Here is a 15,409-nt window from a genome sequence, read left to right as displayed (position 1 = left end):
CTTTTTCTATCAGCAAAGGCAACTTAATGTGTTCCCTAACATGCGTGGAGCAACTTAATATGTTCCCTAACATGCGTGGAAGAACTAAGAGCCTGTTTGGTTTACATTGCTTATACATAAGCAAATAAGTTGCTTATTTGTAGTTGCTTATGCATAAGCAAATAAGTTGTAGTTGCTTATGCATAAGCCAAATGTGTTTGGTTTGAGTTGCTAAACTGCATTGAATGAGGTTGCTTTTGACATGTTTGTGCCTAATAATTGAGAGAGAGAAAGAGGGAGTCATCCAGCCATAAATGAGAGCAGGAGGGTAAAGAGTGCCTTTTAGCTCCATAAGCAACCCTTGTGTTGCTTATGTGCTAAAAATAAGCAGCCCCGTAAGCAACTCAATAAGTAAGGGTGTTTGGTTGCATAAGCAAATAAGTTGTTTATGCATAAGCAACTCAAACCAAACACCCCCTAACTTGTTTTTTTACCTTAATAAGAAACATTATTGCAGCATAGATCAATTCCCAACAATGGGTAAATTTCAAAAACGCATTAAAGAGGTGTACCGGAGCAGTTCTCTTTTACTTATATAGTTTCTCGTATAGTCTATAATTGTTAATTGCCGGATGACCTTCATGTAAAGATGAGCAGTACTTGCCCCGTAAAAGTTTGTATGTCGAAAATGTCAAACAGGAATTTGAATTTCTTTTGAAACATAGAGCATTTGATGTTTTTAACGTTTATTAGGCTGCACGCAAGATGAGAAAAAGAAGGAAAAAGTCAGTAGTCAACTGTATCACTTGACACCTTGACCAAGAGAAAAGCCCTAGAGACAAAAGTGGTAGAGTTCACCGCCAGCGGGCCCCGCACGACATCCAAATCGAAGAGCACGTCGCTGACACACCACCCTCCCTCTCTTTCGCCGCATTCTCCACTCCGCTGGTCTTCGCCCTCCGTGTCGCCGTGGTCGGTGCCGTCCAAATCCAAAAACCCTAGCCCCCCACCTGTAGCCCCCTCCCGCCGGGTCACCGGAGATGTCGTCGTGGCTGCGCAGCGCGGTGAGCCGGGCGGTGGAGGTCGGCGGCCGCAGCGGCGTCGCCCGCGCCGTCAAGGGATACGCCGACGCCGTCGCGCACCACGCCGGCCAGGCCGTGGCGGACATCCTCCACGACCGCATGGTGAGCTTGCTCCCCTCCTTTTCCTTAGCGCTCCGAGCGGGCGTCCCCTGCGGCCTTCCCAAATCCTAATGCGGGGCAGGTCTGGGGCGCGATTCGGAGGTGATGTATTCCCTTTGAGAAGTGAATTCGTTGCATCTGCACGCGAATGCGACGCGCTTAGCAAATCAGTTGTAAATTGGAGCCTTAATTTGTGGCGGTGTGGCTACGACGTCTAGTGCTGGTAGCTTGCGATGCTCCGAACTGAAGGTTGGGTGCTTCAGTGTCGAAAATGCCCCTTTCTTGCTTGTGCTACTGAGGTACATGCTGAGGCGGTGTGGCATTTATACTCCTTCATGTATGGGTGGAAGATCACATATAAGTTTAAAATGATAAATTAACATTTTTATCACTTTTAAGTTTAGTCTATGACCTGAACTTGTGAACCATAATGGTCCATTCGCAAATCGAACTTTTCTACTTGATTCTCCAATATGCATGAGTTCAAATATCTATCATATATGTTAAGATTGAGACGTTTCGGTTTGTGCTGTAATTTCCTGTTCTTGTGCTGTGAGACACGGAATCACTGGCACAGTGGCATACTAATGAAGGGAGAGTAAAAGTTAACTTCTAGTCCTAGTTTAGTATATATGAATGGACCATTGCTGAGTCTTTGACTGCCTCCTTTGGTCTAAGTTTGTTCTTTTTCTGTGAGACCTGCAGGGTGCTCAGAACTACAAAAGTTTCAAGAAAACAGTAGCACGATTGGAAGAGGCAGCAGTTTCATGCCGTGGGGGTGAAAGAGTTGAATTGTTAAAACGTTGGTTGGGAGCATTGCTAGATGTTGATGCTGAACTTGGAGGTTCGGATCTGAAGGCTTCTGAAGATCATGATCCTTCTGGTGAAACGGACACTTCTAAAGCACCAATGGTGAGTTTACATGCTCACAAATTTAATCTCACGGCCGTTTGTTTCATATGGTTATTTGGTACTGCTGAATTTAGGCAAGTTGTTTGTATATCTTAGTTATCATAGACATGCTGAAGTACATATATTCTTCTTAAAATGAAATTTTGGAAGTAGGTTTTGTTCTATGATGCTGATATTGACGGAGCACCTATGAACTTCCGTGATGTATTCTTGTACAGCCAAGCACTTGAAGGTATTACACTGTCCATGGTGAGTTAGTTGAACCATGCTCTCCTAGCCACATTGCTATTGTTTGCTCGTACTTAGGTTAATGTTAAGGGACTAATTATCTTTTCTATAATAAGATTCTTGAAGCTCCTTCTGAGGAGGAAGTTTCACTGCTTTTGGAAATATTCGGGTGAGTATGCTTATGAAATCACATGCCTGATAGTGCTTGTCTTTGCTATATATTTTTCAAAAGTGAAAAGATCCATATATTTAAAATTGCAATGCTATTGACTCCTGTAGCATATGTCTTACTGGTGGGAAAGAAGTGAACAAGGAAATCATGAGCAATGTACAAGACTTGGCCAAGGCATTTTCAGAATACAAAGATGAAGTCCTGGTATGCTTACGGTTTGCCTTGAGACATATCTGTTTTTCTTTAGAAAAAAATCACTAAATTTTGTTTTTTGGTGGAGTCTTTGAAATTGATGGAACCTAATAATTCTGGATTTGTGTTACATAGGTGGTTACCTAACTTTACTATTATTGGATACAACCAGTAGATGAAGCTTTTCTCCTAAGTCCTTAGTTTTTTTGGGCCCATCTCTGTCAACTACGTTTTTGGGTCTTGAAATGTGGGATTGGCAACCTGTGTTTTTTTCCCTAAAAAAACTGCCTAATTATATTTCTTCAAAAATCTTATAAGTGTTTGCTTAATCTTACACCAAGCATGCCTACACTCAACTTTTCTTGAAGTTGAAGTTACTGTTAGGATATGGAACTAGTCAAGGTTTAGTGCAAAGACGAAAGACTAATAGATACTCTGGTTTCGAGGGCATTATATTTTATTTTTTATTAGTTTAGATTTTGTTCTGTGATTGTTTTGGTCTAGACTTGGAGCTCTCATTTACTCTCGTTATTTGATCCATGGCCTGTGCATCAATAAATGAACCGGGTCCCTAATCCCTGACCTAAAATATGATTTTCATCTGGCCTTTGTCAATCCTCATAGCTGGGCTTCATACCCTCATGTACCAACTCTTAGCTTTGAAAGCAATGAAGCAGATATGGTTTCAGTGTTCCTGAAAAAGACTGAAGTAATTTGGGTAACTGTTTCTTTTGACTTTAAGCTAAAATAGATGCATATTCACTATGGGTTATTGTTTGTGAAACATTTCCCGAGATGCACATTCACATATAGTTATGTGTTAAAAGAAATTATTTTGTAATGTGTCCAATGGTTCACTGAATCTGTGTGAACAGGTGAAGCGTGAAGAGCTACTTGAATATGCCCAAAGCATCATTTCTGGACTAAAGAGAAATGCTGACATTGTGAGGTGAATACAGAATCTGCTAAATACCTGTGAATATGTTATAATGAATAGTTGCTTCAGCTTATTTTCTTGTAGCTTAATTACAAATATTTTTTTGGTAATACTATTACCTTAATTTTCTTGGCAATTGATCACACCAAAGGAACAAAGTGCACAAACTATACAATATCCATACCTGAAGGCCTCTATCAAACCTCTGAAATGTCAAATACTGTGGTCATACCAGAAATAATTGTGCATTTCTGCAACAACAAAAGGACCCAAATACTTTTAAGAGACATATCATTTTGTCCATGGTTTCAGGCTACATTACCTTATTCTGCAATTTGTATTTATTTCAGGATAGATGCTGAAACCCTAGAGTTGCAGAGAAAGCTAGATGAGAAGCAGAAGTCACGAGCTCAATCACCTGAAGATCAAGTTAAAACATCAGAGAAGATTGCTGTGGCAAATCTTGAGGTATTACCCACTCCTTCGGGTACATGTAGTACTTCTCATTTTGGACATACATGTGGACAGACTTTTTAAATCTTTGCTAACAATATATTTCTAAATATTAGTTGGAAAACATGATAATTGCATAAAGATTTGTCTCGAAAAGTACTATCATGCAATTTAACTTTCTTAAATTTAAATTTTCCCTTGTAATTGTGCATGCATATGAAACACCTACTGAAGAATTGGTGGCCAAAGTATCTGTGTTGGTGGCCAAAGTGTTTATTAATCTGTTTTATTATATTCTACCTTTCTAGTGATATTTTCCTTTTTAAGGTCTAAAAGCTGATAATTGATCTCTGGTTTCTCCAGGCTTTCAAAGAAGCACTTAGTGAAGTCCGGTTATGCTCTAGAGTTGAAGAACTTCTACTGAAGAAGAAATCAATTACTCCTGGAGATTCCCTGGAGATTCATTCTCAGAAGGCATGTGTGCATTTTAGCTTTAGATTCTTTCAGTTTTGACTTGCGATCCGTTGAATTGTTGTGGAGTGTAATTTAGGCTATTAATCATAGCGAGCATTGGGGTGCTGAGGAGTATATTCCATTTATTTGAACTTTCTTGGGCTTATCCTATGTTTTTGATGGTTGAGAGTGTAAGGGCACCCCCTTTACTTTAGTTGCAAGGCTCTGAAATGTTAGTTGTAGATCTTCAATTATCTTCTTTATGCTCTGTACTTTTCTCTTCTATAATGAAATGAAATGAATTGTTGTTCTCCTGCATCTTTGAGTGAAAAAGGATCTATTCTTAGGAAGCTTCACGTGGGTAGAATTTATGTGGTTCATAGCTTTGTATAGTTTTTCTTTTGGGACTGTTAATTGCTGTAAAACTTTCAGGTCTACCTTCAAATAGTTGTTCTAGTAGCTTCTCATCACATACTCTGTTTATAGCTGCATATCCATGGCCTGCAATGCTAACAACATTCAAAAATTATCAGGTGGATAAACTAAAGGTCTTGGCAGATTCCCTGGCAAGTTCATCCTCCAAAGCAGAACAACGTATTTTGGAGCACAGGTTTTGTTTCTGATTTTTTTCTGTATTGAATATTTTTTATGGCATACAATCCCATATGAAAATAATTGTTTGCTTTGGTTTTATTCTTTGGTTGAAACTCTTGCTCCATTGCCATATATACATGCTTGCAACTTCCCTTTGATCATGAAGGACTCAGTTAAAAATTAGTTAATTTTTTTTATGCTAGCCAAGCAACATGATGAGAAAATACCACATTATGTTTGTTTTAACATTGTAATGTGTCATATGCTCTGACCTGAGTATCAGAGCTTGCATGTTCCTTTTTTTGGCTTCTTGTGGTACTGAATAGCTGACTTTTCGACACTTAGTACTTGCACTTAACAACTTCTATTTGTGAATATGTTAGTTTGCTGATCATGCATAAACTCTTCACCATTTTTTTTCTGTTGCTAACTTTCTATGAAAGAGTGTCTTTGTGTAATTCCATTTTTCTTTTGCTGTAATTTTGTAGAATGTAGACCATTTTTTCTTTGCAAGTCTGAGATAACCACATCATGGTACCAGCAACTTGATGTGATTTTTCATTTGATCTTGTACCAGGCGTCAGAAAGAAGATGCTCTCAACTTTCGTGTGAAAAAAGAGAATGAAGTCAGTGCTGCTGAAAAGGTAAGAGTGCTAGCTAGCTTGCATATAGATGTGAAGGTATTGATGCACTTTTGGGACTTAAAAAGAGGGCAAATAAACAGAAATCCCTTTTGGAACATAGGATTTTCTACTGATAGCGAATTTCAAAGGAAATCTCACATTCACTGTAAATGATTTTAACTTCCAAAACAGGCCTTGGTTTAGATATCTCAAAATACCATACATCTGTTGAATTATACCTATAGCTTGTCCCGTTTTATGCTATAGAGTAATAGGAATGCGGTTATGCACGCTTATTTTGGTTCTCTAAAAACATACGTTTACCTGTATGATATCAACTTTTCTTTGCATACTGTTTTATGCATGCTATGAAATAAATGCATGTGCTTTAGTGTGTATCTCAGGCTCCCAACCTGCTTATACCGTAATCAAATAAGATATCCTTATCTTACTTTCTTTTATATGATCTTACTTTCTTTTATATGTCCTGATAGGAATTGCTTGACGAGATTACTGAATTGGAGAAGCAAAGAGATGAGCTTGAGGCACAGCTGAAAAAGGTACCTTTTTCCTTGTAGCTTGTAAGATTCCGTGAAGATATATTTTTGTAGTTTCATTGTATTGGAGTATTTACATGCCTTGCCATCTGTGATCTACTGATCTACTGGTATCTAATATCATGTTCAGAATATTGGACGCATATTGTGGTTTGGAATCTTCTTGTTTGAAATTTGAACATCTCACTCTTCTATTGGTCTGATTTTAAAGACTCCTTGGTAATGAACTGTGGCTAATGAGAGGAACCTGGGATAAGATCCCTGTTCTGAAATGCAAGCTTTAGGGGATTGCCAGGAGTCCAGGACATTTAATTGGTGACATTAAATTTGATAATCTGGGCAAAAATGCTGTTATTTATCTTTTTCTGTCTAAAAAATGTCCTGTTCTTGTCTGAGTTAAGAGCCATTAAACTTGAAAGAGGAATACATCATGATAGCTCGGTTGTACTGTACCTGGCATTAAGCATTAGTCCCTTGCTGGAGAGGTTGCAAAAAGTCACACCAGAATAATCAATAACGTGTCATTTCTCTTCAACATGCTCTGTGAAATTTGACAAGTTCACCATGATATTCTGTTGAACTATGTTCTTTTGTAAAGATATTCCTCATTTGCAGGTCAATATATCACTAAATGCTGCTACTGGTCGGCTCAAGCAAACTAGGGAAGAGAGGGACCAATTTGATGAAGCAAACAATCAAATCATATTTAGCTTGAAAAAAAAGGTGCTGGTGTTTACTTTTGTGGTTGATTCAGTCTTATTTGAACAATATTCCTAAGAACCTCACATGATACTTTCAATCAACTTGTGGCCTGTCGATTCTTTTTCATCATATTTGTTGCTCAAGATGGGCTTGTCTCATTCTTTCCAAATCAACTTAGGAGGACGACCTCTCAAAATCCATCGCCTTGTGTAATGTGGAATCCAATATAGTCAAGATCTGGATCAGTTTCCTTGAGGACTCATGGAAGCTCCAGTCCTCATACAACGAACAGAAGGAAAAGAAAACATGGTATGGTAGTTTTGTTTCTGTGCAGTTTTTGTTGTTATTTCATCATTCGCTCTATATGCTATTGTCTTTTAATTGAACAATTCCACTATGAAAGCTACTCTGGATGTGCTCACCTTGCTTTACCCTTTGTAACATGTTATGGCATTCTCAGTGACGAGCTGGAGAAATGTGTGAGTGATTTTCTGAAGTTGACAAAACATCATCTTTCAGCATTCAAGGTAAGTGAAACCTATTATTCATGTCTGCTGGAGTCATTCATGCAGTACGATATCTGTCTCCATATTGTGCTGTCACAATTATGTTTTTCTATTTATCAGGAAGTCCTAAACCCATTGATCGAGAGTATCAAAACATATGTTGATAACTTGGTTGTCTTAAACTCAAGGTACTTCATTTTTTTTTTCAATTTCTGTCATGTACTTTGATATGTCCAATTGGTTTGGTAGTTACTTGGTTTTACTTGCCTTGTAGGGAAGAGGCAAAAGAACATGAGGATGATGAAACATCTGAGAAGACAAATCCGCGTAAATCCCTTGAAGAGGAATATCTAGAAACAGAGAAGAAGGTTCTACTCAGTCACCTTGCTTTAACCTGGTTTCAGAGTTCAAGTGCTACATTTCTTTACCAGTTGATTTTATGTGCATGCTTTCTCACTGCTTTACATATTTAACATACTTGAAATAGGATACAAGATCAAAGTGACTCTCTTATCACTTGGGAAACATAATATTTATTGTTATTCTTAGTTTATAGCTTCTAGACCTATTGAGCTTTTTCCCCTTTAAAAAACTAGACCAAACTGCCATATGATGTTAACAATCTTTTTCAGATTATAATTGCTTTCAGCATTGTTGATCACATAAAGAGGTTGTTTTATTCCGAGCAAGGGGCTAATTCGAGGTACCATCTGATGTTCTCTATATGATTGATTATTTTCAAGTTTGCACCAACGTGATCTTACTCCTTGAGACTTCACATATTCTTCAGGAGAGATGACCCAGAGGTGAAGAATTTAGTTGATGAAATTGAGAAATTGAGGGAATCGTTCGAGTCTATAGAAAGGCCAACGCTAAGCATAGAATCTGAGAAAGCGAAGCCACTACCTGTTGAGGGATCCAAACTGAGTCCTTCACCTCTTCAGGCGCCTGCTACCCCGAAAGCTGCACATGTTGACTCACCCAAATCTCCCATGAAACCCGAGCAGCATTTCGATTCTGACGCAGAGCTTGCAACCCTGGGGTCAGAGCTCGGGAAAGAGGACAAAGAGTACTCAGGTGAGGAGATCAGCGGGTGGGAGTTTGACGAACTCGAAGAGGATCTGAAGAGTTGACATCATGAATCGACCAACAGAAAGCAATTCGGTTACAGTTTGCTTCACTGACATGTATTATTTCTCAGAAAAATGCACTGGTTGATGTGTATATAATGCTGTTTGATTGTATTGTCGCACTGTCAGTTTCTCCTGTTTTAGGAGATGCGGGCTAAACTGTGTAACCTGGGCAAGGCATTTGCTATTTGTTTGTCCTTGCCATGAATATGTTTTATTTTGCGTGTACACTGAACACTGTTGTAACAGCTGTAAATCCAGAAATCAGACATTTGAACATTTGACAAAATTTACCACCTTTATGACCTCGGATTGTTGGGTTTTAGATTTACATACATCTCGTCATCCCGAATGCAAATCTATCAGGAGTCCGCATATATCCTGCCTCACCCCTGGAAATTCACATCCAATCGGGGCCCAGTTCTGCTGGGATAAAATTCACTCATGATACGCTGCAAATAGTCTACGAAGTTGCAATTTGCAAGACAGATCGCGTTTTACCTTTTAGTCGTGACTCGTGAGCCCGATGGCACGTAAAATGGTGCACGCATATATTAAAAAAAAGGAATAATAACGAAAAAACTATTGCGACCACAGTGGGAGTCGAACCCACGACCTTCTGATCCGAAGTCAGACGCGCTAATCCACTGCGCTATGCGGTCACTCGTGCCAAATGTTGTCGTTTAGTTATATTGTCATGTAAAAACTGTTGCTGTTCACAAATCCTGAACACCCCCATCAGGACGTCCTTCCCACTTCAGATCATTGGCCCATTGCGCCTGATGCATACGTAACTAATCCCTCCGTTCCAAATTACTATTTATTTTAGCTTTTCTAGGTATAGCTTTTGCTATGTATCTAGATATACTAGGTACGTAACAAATACTACAAAAGTTGAAATGAATAGTAATTTGGGACGGAGAAAAAGTAATAGCGTAAGCCAAAGCGATCTCAATGGAAGACCCAGGCAAGCATGACGCCGAGCTGACCTGCATTTTTTTCTAGGCTCCACCCATATTTCCATGTGAAAACCAGGTGCTGAATCAACACTGCCTCCAGATACCCTTGCCTGCCTAGTGCTGCAGTGAGCAGTGAGCAGTGAGCTAGAGCTGACACCGCAACATATTCGTGCGGCCTGGTTAAACAAGGCACGGACATTTACGAGGCAATCTATACAACCCGTAGTTAGTTGCACACTTCCTCCGTTTTTTAGAGTTCATTTAAAAATTTTAAATGAAGAGAGTAATTAAGTAATCCTAAACGTAATACCAAGTAATCATTCCAACCATCTTGTTCCTATTTCCACTCGAGGATTATAACAAAGGTCAGAGTACGGTACTTCCATATTTCGTGTGGCCTGGTTAAACAAGGCACGGGCCGGGCATTTATGAGGCAATCAATACAACCCATAGTTAGTTGCACAACTCCCTCCATTTTAGATATATTGTGGGGCCTTACTCTGAAAGTCCCGCTGATTATCTGTATTAGTTCCTAGGATTAGTATCATAACTAATAAAGGACGCATAAAATAATGAAAAATAGTTTCACCTATGTGTAGCAGAGAGTGGAGCTGTCGCCCATTCCGCAAAATGAACCATAGCACCGGGAACCCTAAGCTTGTATAAATGAAAGTAAGGCTGAGTATACTTACGATTGGAACCCAGCAAATTCTAGCATTGAAATTATATTAAATGCAGGATTGATCAAGGCAAGGGAATGGGGTTTGATTTCATCAATAAACCTATTTTATGCAAGGTGAGGTGATGAGTTCTAAAAAAGGAGGAGAAAGAAGGCATACTTATTATGTTGTTGGCCATGGAAGAGGAATCTTATCTCCCCTACCAGTTCCCAAGTTTTAGGGAGCACCAGAGATCGTCAGGGTCTTTCTAGCCAGCTTATACCTTGTTCAAAATTACTCTCTTAGAGCCTTGGCCCTATCTCACCACACCCAAGTTGTAATTACTAATCGACGGGAGCTTTGATTACGTGGGCTCGCGATCGTGAGCCTCAGCCATCCGGATAGATTTATAACTTTGCAGAGTTTGTACACTTTACCCATATATTCAGTCAACCTATACCTTTCGGTAGGCGGTACTGACCTATGAGATCCATACCCGCCTATGCCTATCGCTAGGCAGCATTCCCTAGTTCCGTCTACGGACATACTGGGGATATCAACCTGGGAAAATGTGCACATAATAAACATGACCTCTGCCCTCAAGGTCTCCGACCCTCTCAGTCAACCCGTGCTGACCAGACCTGGGACTATGCGAAGGTCCTGCTCTAGCATATCGTTGTCCACCGTGGCCCCTTGGGATGGATTTCTAGGTTCAACTACCAGGGTGTGAACCAAGACCTCACGTAAATAGGCACTCCCGAAGGTTGTACCTTTTTAACACGTATGGTTGCACATTTCATTAGAAAGACTTTACCGTGAGCCGATCCTTATGCGACCGAAGTAAGCTTTTGGGACAGGATCCTCCAGCGAGGTTGCCCCCTTACTTCCTTGTCCTATCCTTAGGGGTTTCTAACTCTTTAGTTGGTTCATTTTATCAAACTCATTCCTTTTACGGTTTTTCATAAAAACATTGTATTTGAAATATTCTAATGAATTCTATCTTTCATAGGGCAAAAGTATGATCAAGGAGTGGATGCTAGGACTTTCCTTCATTAGGGATCCTTAATTCATCTCCTGGGTTGATCAGGATCTTGACTTCTCGTGTTCCGAATCCTTGGCTTCTTGTCGGAGACTGGTCAGGCTAACGCGTCTACTCGTCTTCTGGATGGCCGGCCCTTTGGCTTCAAACCTTTTGGATCCTTAACTTCCGGCCGGATCTTGGTCGTATCCTCGGTTCACACAAACATACAAATAGACAATAAATTCTAGCAATCAATATACACTAAAGAAAATGAAGAAGAATGGATGTCGGAGGCTTTGTAAATTATCGGATTTCTAAAGGATATTTCCCGAATAATTTATGGGTATTTTATTAATTATTTAGAAATATTTCTAAATAATTAATGGAGGGGTTACTAGATTTGTAAGAGATTTCTAAGATATTACGAATGGATTTCTTATGGTTTTGGATGGGCGACATAATGGCTAGGGTTTTGTCAATAATTAGGGTTTCAATTGGGTGACATATCGGCTAGACTGGGTTGATATGTAAGGTTTGGATCGGGCAGCATATTGGCTAGGTGGTGGAAGGGATTAGGAGTTTTGAATAGATCCTTAAGGGTTGGGGGTCACTAAGGAGTTGTGAAAACAAGTCAGGGTCAGGGTAAAGGAGGCTTGCGCGACAGTTGGTCTGTCCTAGTACTAGAGGATAGCACACAAGACGACAGACGCAGTCAAGCAAGACTAAGTGGAATAGAAGTCAGAGAGCTTGTACGACAGACACCACTTCAACCTGCCCTAGTGCTAGGGGGTAGAACACAAGGTGACAGGTGGGGCCGATACAAGATCAGGCAGATGTGTGGCAACGATTGGGGTTAGCAGCAATAATAGGATAGTGAGGCAATAGCTGAGTGTTGTTACAGTCGTGGGTAATAGTGGCTAAAGGCTGCACGACGCACTCGACTTTGACCCGGCCCGACACCTAGGGGTTAGGACATGGCGGCGGGTGGAGGTGGTGCGGCATTTTTCTAAAAAGTTGGGGCTCTAAGACCTTAGCGATATTTGGTGTACACATAATAGGGCTTTTCTATTACATGGGAGGATGGTAATTTGGAAAAGGGGTTATATGGGATGAACTATGGAAAAGGAAAACATGGATGGTCTTAGAATATTTTTTAGTATTTTTGGATAATTTTTGGAATAGAGGAAGGTCTCTAAGTAAAAGTTTGTGTGCACTCACCGAGTGCGCGTAGCATTTTTGAAGGGGCTGACGTAGTGGGGTGGGACGCTTGGCACACTGTGCCATGCGCGGCCCCCGTGGGCTTTGTGGATTGGGGCGCTGGGTCTATGGTCCAGGTGGACCGCGCCCAGGCGGATCAGGAGGCAGGGTGGCCACGGATGGGGCTTGACGCCGTCTCCCCAGGGTGGAGCTTGCAAGCAGTATGTGAGACAGGGTGTAGACAGAGGGACACCGGGGCAAATGGTGCCCCGGTCGTCTTCCTCCTCTAGCTTAGCCGCCATGGGAGAAAGGTAAGGGGGGCTGGAGCTTGAGGGGGAAGAGTGCGAAAGAGTGCTTCGGGCCTTCTTTGGCCAAGAGGGAGGCGTAGGGAGCATGAGGAGGAGGCACGCGACCTATGCCGGGGGTTGGAGAGGGGAGGAGGAGAGGGGCTGAGGCGCAATAGCTAGGGGATAGGACGTGGCCTGCCTCGGTGGTGCGAGGCTCCAGCGAGGGGCGAGGTGGCTATATATAGCCAGGAAGCAAGGATGCGGGGCCGCTACGTTGCGTCGAGGATGAGGACTTGGCAAGGTGGCATGGTGGATGAGGCTGACGGGGGCGTCGTGCTACTGCGCCGGCGAGGATAAGCTTGGCGGCGGAAGCAGGGAGGAGGGATGTCCCGGTAGCAGCATGGATGAGGATGGCTCGGGCGAGGCTTTGTCTGGTGGCAGGGATATGGAGGAGGGGAGGGTGCACCAGCGCAGGCGTAGGGCGTAGCAGTGTGGCAGCACGACAGGGGTGAGGGCGAAGAGGGGGAAGGGATGCTTGGGGTCAAAGTAAGTGAAGGGGAGGGTACTGACACAGCGGCGTGGTGGCAGTGCAGTGGCGTTAATGGTGGGGCAGCGGTAGAGGTGGCGTGGCCGGGATAAGGCAAGGCTAGCACCGGTTGTCAGGCATTGCGTCGAGGATGAGGACTGGGCAAGGTGGCATGGTGGATGAGGCTGACGGGGGCGTCGTGCTACTGTGCCGGCGAGGATAAGCTTGGCGGTGGAAGCAGGGAGGAGGGATGTCCCGGTAGCAGCATGGATGAGGATGGCTCGGGCGAGGCTTTGTCTGGTGGCAGGGATAGGGAGGAGGGGAGGGTGCACCGGCGCAGGCGTAGGGCGTAGCAGTGTGGCAGTGCGACAGGGGTGAGGGCGGAGAGGGGGAAGGGATGCTTGGGGTCTAAGTAAGTGAAGGGGAGGGTACTGACAGAGCGACGTGGTGGCAGTGCAGCGGCGTTAATGGTGGGGCAGCGGTAGAGGTGGCGTGGTCGGGATAAGGCAAGGCTAGCACCGGTTGTCAGGCATTGGCGAGGGTGAGCACTGAGCAGGGGGAGTGGCCTGGATTGGGCGCTAGGCTAGGCGAGGGGGGATGCACCGGTGTGGTAAACGCGGCGTGGTGGCGCAGTATAGCCGGCCGGTGGCGCCAGGGGAGCGGGTCGTCGGGCGACGGTGGCGCTGGCATGGTGGAGGGGAGCAGGCCGCGTGCGGTGCGTGGCTGGGCGAGCGGCATTGCTACGGTGTTACATGACGCGGCGGTGGCTGGAGTGGCGGCACGCGGTGGCGAACGGTGGCGACACCGGGGGAACGGACCGCCGGCGGCGGCGGCGCTGCTGGTGAGCTACCATGGGCTAGGCCAGCTGGGCCGGCGCATGTGCGGGCTGGCTGGCGGGTGAGGTGGGCCAAGATGGAGGTGGGTCAGAGGAGGGAGCTGGCCCATAGCCGGCCTGCTGGGCTTGTGTCACGCGGATGCGTGCGCGCGTAGAGGGTGGGAGCGAGCTGGGCCGGAAGGGGTTGCGGGCCGAAAACGAGGTTGCGGCCTGGCTTAGGGTTTAAGGTGGTTTTCTATTTATTCGATTCGAGTTTGAAATTTGATTAGGATTTGAGGTGTAGATTGGGATAAGGCATAAATTTGAATATTACATCTAGGGCTTAAGAAAGGGAGATTTTGGAAATGTTATTCCTAGGATTCGGAGGTTAGATTTGGAATTGGTTTCTAAGGAAAACAATCAAATGCAACACACATATACGTCGATTGCATAGTTCAATTGGTAGAATTAGTTTCGAATATTTTGGGAAAGAAGAATTTTGTTGTATTTAAATAAAAATTTTAAAAAGTGCATATTTTTAAATACTCTAAAAAGCGGGATGTTACATATATGATTTTTAGAACAAGCTAATTAGTTCATTTAAAAATGAAGAGAGTAATTTAGTAATCCTAAACATAATACCAAGTACTCCCTCCGTCCCATAAAGAGTGTTTGTTTAAAAAAATTTGGACACACTAGTAGTTCTGACAAGTGACCATGCTACCCCTAATTACTTATATTAGTTGTGGTTGAAAGATGTATAGTCTGTTTGGTTTTATGGATCCTGAATAAATGCATGTGCATTGGAATAAGAGAAAAAGCATCAATTGATCATTTCATTGGCTCTATGCACTTCTCAATGCATTTTTTTTTATTGGTGTGAGTGTTGCTTTCATTAGATTAGTTTCACTAGGAGCTAAACGAACGCCTTTTGTGAGATAAAATTTGAAAGCTAAACGAATACTCTTTGTGGGATAAAATTTGAAAGCTAAACGAACACTCTTTGTGGGATGGAGGGAGTAATCTCCAACCATCTTATCCTATTTCGTCATGAGGATTATAACCAAGGTCAGAGTGGGGCGTACGGTTTGAGTAGTCACCTACCTATAAAATCCTATTCAAATAGTCATAGAAAAACTAATTAGGCAGTGGCATACATCACAGGGTCTCTTTTTTTTTTTCGTTTTAAAAAGAATTGAGCAAATTCTTGTTGCTTCAATGGACAATGGTGATAGGCATCCTACTTAATCTTACTTCATCCGGCGGTTCAATAATGGCCAGCCTTCTTAACTATTCAGATTAGGTAATGGGATGCCTTAAGGAGATC

The 15,409-nt window shown here is 42.6% G+C and overlaps 1 protein-coding gene and 1 non-coding gene across 2 annotated transcripts; one reads left to right on the top strand and one right to left on the bottom strand.

Moving 5' to 3' along the window:
* The first annotated feature begins 884 nt into the window (after nucleotides 1-884).
* On the top strand, nucleotides 885-8,927 carry LOC117864378 (uncharacterized). Its single transcript, XM_034748457.2, has 18 exons — nucleotides 885-1,163; nucleotides 1,866-2,072; nucleotides 2,226-2,321; nucleotides 2,417-2,469; nucleotides 2,580-2,676; nucleotides 3,540-3,613; nucleotides 3,952-4,069; nucleotides 4,418-4,528; nucleotides 5,041-5,117; nucleotides 5,679-5,745; nucleotides 6,219-6,284; nucleotides 6,897-7,004; nucleotides 7,162-7,292; nucleotides 7,444-7,510; nucleotides 7,610-7,677; nucleotides 7,764-7,857; nucleotides 8,122-8,192; nucleotides 8,280-8,927. Exons 1-18 carry the CDS (start codon nucleotides 1,020-1,022, stop codon nucleotides 8,620-8,622), a joined length of 1,992 nt encoding a protein of 663 aa, XP_034604348.1. The 5' UTR covers nucleotides 885-1,019; the 3' UTR covers nucleotides 8,623-8,927.
* Nucleotides 8,928-9,207: 280 nt separating this feature from the next.
* TRNAR-UCG (transfer RNA arginine (anticodon UCG)) lies at nucleotides 9,208-9,281 on the bottom strand. The gene has a single exon. It is a non-coding gene; the product is annotated as a tRNA-Arg (tRNA).
* Nucleotides 9,282-15,409: the final 6,128 nt, after the last annotated feature.

Source organism: Setaria viridis, chromosome 7 (genome assembly GCF_005286985.2).
Source record: "Setaria viridis chromosome 7, Setaria_viridis_v4.0, whole genome shotgun sequence".
Classification (NCBI taxonomy): Eukaryota; Viridiplantae; Streptophyta; class Magnoliopsida; order Poales; family Poaceae; genus Setaria; species Setaria viridis.
This window is presented reverse-complemented; position numbering and strand designations above follow the sequence as displayed.

Bases quoted from the DNA above. Each gene is read 5' to 3' on its own strand.
- LOC117864378 (XM_034748457.2), top strand. From the start codon at position 1,020: ATGTCGTCGTGGCTGCGCAGCGCGGTGAGCCGGGCGGTGGAGGTCGGC. The intron at 2,073-2,225 runs GTGAGTTTACAT...TTTTGGAAGTAG, and splicing joins ACACTTCTAAAGCACCAATG to GTTTTGTTCTATGATGCTGA. The intron at 7,858-8,121 runs GTTCTACTCAGT...AATCTTTTTCAG, and splicing joins ATCTAGAAACAGAGAAGAAG to ATTATAATTGCTTTCAGCAT.